Here is a 1,739-nt window from a genome sequence, read left to right as displayed (position 1 = left end):
GGCCAGGGAGACAAGTAGCTAGGGCAGATAAAATGCCATAAATGTGCATACTCACTTCTCTGTGTCTCTTCTAGGCTTTGTGCTTGTCTCGGGTGCTGCAACCTCTTAACTGGTTTCCGCTGTTCTCACAAAGGCAATTTGTTCCATGTATTCTTGTCTTCATGGAGGAACAAGGACTTGAGGATTCTTATTCTGCCCTCTGGGTGACGTCCTCTGAGATCACCCCCATCTTTGTACCATGCCTCTTCTAGGGGAATCTTCCTGAGTTTTACTGCACCACCAATCACATCTCTCAAGGGGGGAAACCCACTGAACCAAAACTCTACCTTCCTTCAAACTGTCCTCGTCTTCTGCCACGCTCTGCTGAAGGCAGCCTTCACTTGAGCATTCCTTAGACTGTAGACAACGGGGTTCAGCAATGGGTTGAAGAGAGTGTAAAACAGGGCAAGGATTTTCTGATGCTCCTCTCGGTCACTATTTTCTGGGACCAAGTAGACCATCATGGCAATACCAAAGTACAACCCGACCACGCAGAGGTGGGAGGAACACGTGGAAAAGGCTTTTCTGCGGCCCTCCATCGACCGGATCTTTAGGATGGCCTGAAGGATGCATATGTAAGAGACCAGCACCAGGGAAAGAGGCCCAACTAAGATAAACACGCAAGCAGCAAGGAGAAAAATTTTGTCGATCCAAGTGTCACCACAGGCCACATTGAGGACAGAGAGGATTTCACAGAAGAAGTGGTTTATTGCCTGGGGCCCACAGAAGGGTAACCTTAGAAAGAGAATTAGATGTACCAGAGACAGGGAAAATCCACAAGCCCAGCAAGCAATGGCCACGACCGTGCACACTCTCCAGTTCATGATGGCGGTATACTGGAGAGGATGGCAGATCGCCACAAACCTATCATAGGACATCACCATCAAAATCAAGCACTCTGCATCAGCAAAAATCAGAAAGCAATACATCTGCAGAGTGCATGAGACAAAGGAGATAGTTTTTTTGTGTTTCACGAGGTTTTCCAGCATATTGGGCAAATTGCTGGAAGCGTAGGCTATGTCAATGACAGCCAGGTGAGAAAGGAAGAAGTACATGGGGGTGTGCAGTCTGCGGTCCAGCCAAATGAGTCCCAAGATCGTGCCGTTTGCCGTCAGGTTGAAGACATATAACAGGGAGAAGACACAGAAGAAGAGCACTTCCACCTCTTCACTGAGTTGGAATCCCACCAGGATGAACTCTGTGCCCCATGACTCATTGCCCCCCATTCCTCAATGACACTCTCTGAAGGACTGGAGTGTGACAGAAAGTTGGAGCTGGAGAGCAATGGAAATTGGAGTTATCTCACGTGAACTCAGGGGACGCTTGTATGCTTGTCCCTACTTCACTTACTCTTTTCCTCTAATGGTTCTTTGCTTTTTAACTTTTTATTATGAATTAATTCAAGTTTTAAGATAATTATGAAGAAATGTAAACAATGCCAGTACAGCTGACCCTTAAACAACGCAGGGGTTAGGGGTGCTGAATCCCTGCACAGTCAGAAACCTGTGTATGACTTTTGACACCCCCAAAACTTAACTACCAATAGCCCACTTTTGACTGGAAGGAAGCCTTATGGATCACAGTCAGTTGATACATACTTTTCACATTATAGTTATTTTATACTGTCTGCTTACAATAAAGTAAACTGGAGAGAGGAAAATGTTATTAAGAAAAACTGTAAGGAAGAGAAAATACATTTA

The 1,739-nt window shown here is 45.7% G+C and overlaps 1 protein-coding gene across 1 annotated transcript; it reads right to left on the bottom strand.

The window, feature by feature from the left end:
- Window positions 1–9: 9 nt before the first annotated feature.
- Window positions 10–1,339, bottom strand: LOC105295727 (olfactory receptor 2A5). Its single transcript, XM_011365527.2, has one exon. It carries the CDS (start codon window positions 1,263–1,265, stop codon window positions 333–335), a length of 933 nt encoding a protein of 310 aa, XP_011363829.1. The 5' UTR covers window positions 1,266–1,339; the 3' UTR covers window positions 10–332.
- Between the last annotated feature and the right edge of the window lie 400 nt (window positions 1,340–1,739).

This window comes from Pteropus vampyrus, unplaced genomic scaffold, assembly GCF_000151845.1.
Source record: "Pteropus vampyrus isolate Shadow unplaced genomic scaffold, Pvam_2.0 Scaffold112, whole genome shotgun sequence".
NCBI classification, from domain to species: Eukaryota; Metazoa; Chordata; class Mammalia; order Chiroptera; family Pteropodidae; genus Pteropus; species Pteropus vampyrus.
Note: the sequence above shows the minus strand (reverse complement) of the source record. Positions and strands in the feature narration are given on the sequence as shown.

Coding starts and splice junctions, on each gene's coding strand:
- LOC105295727 (XM_011365527.2), bottom strand. CDS start 1,265: ATGGGGGGCAATGAGTCATGGGGCACAGAGTTCATCCTGGTGGGATTC.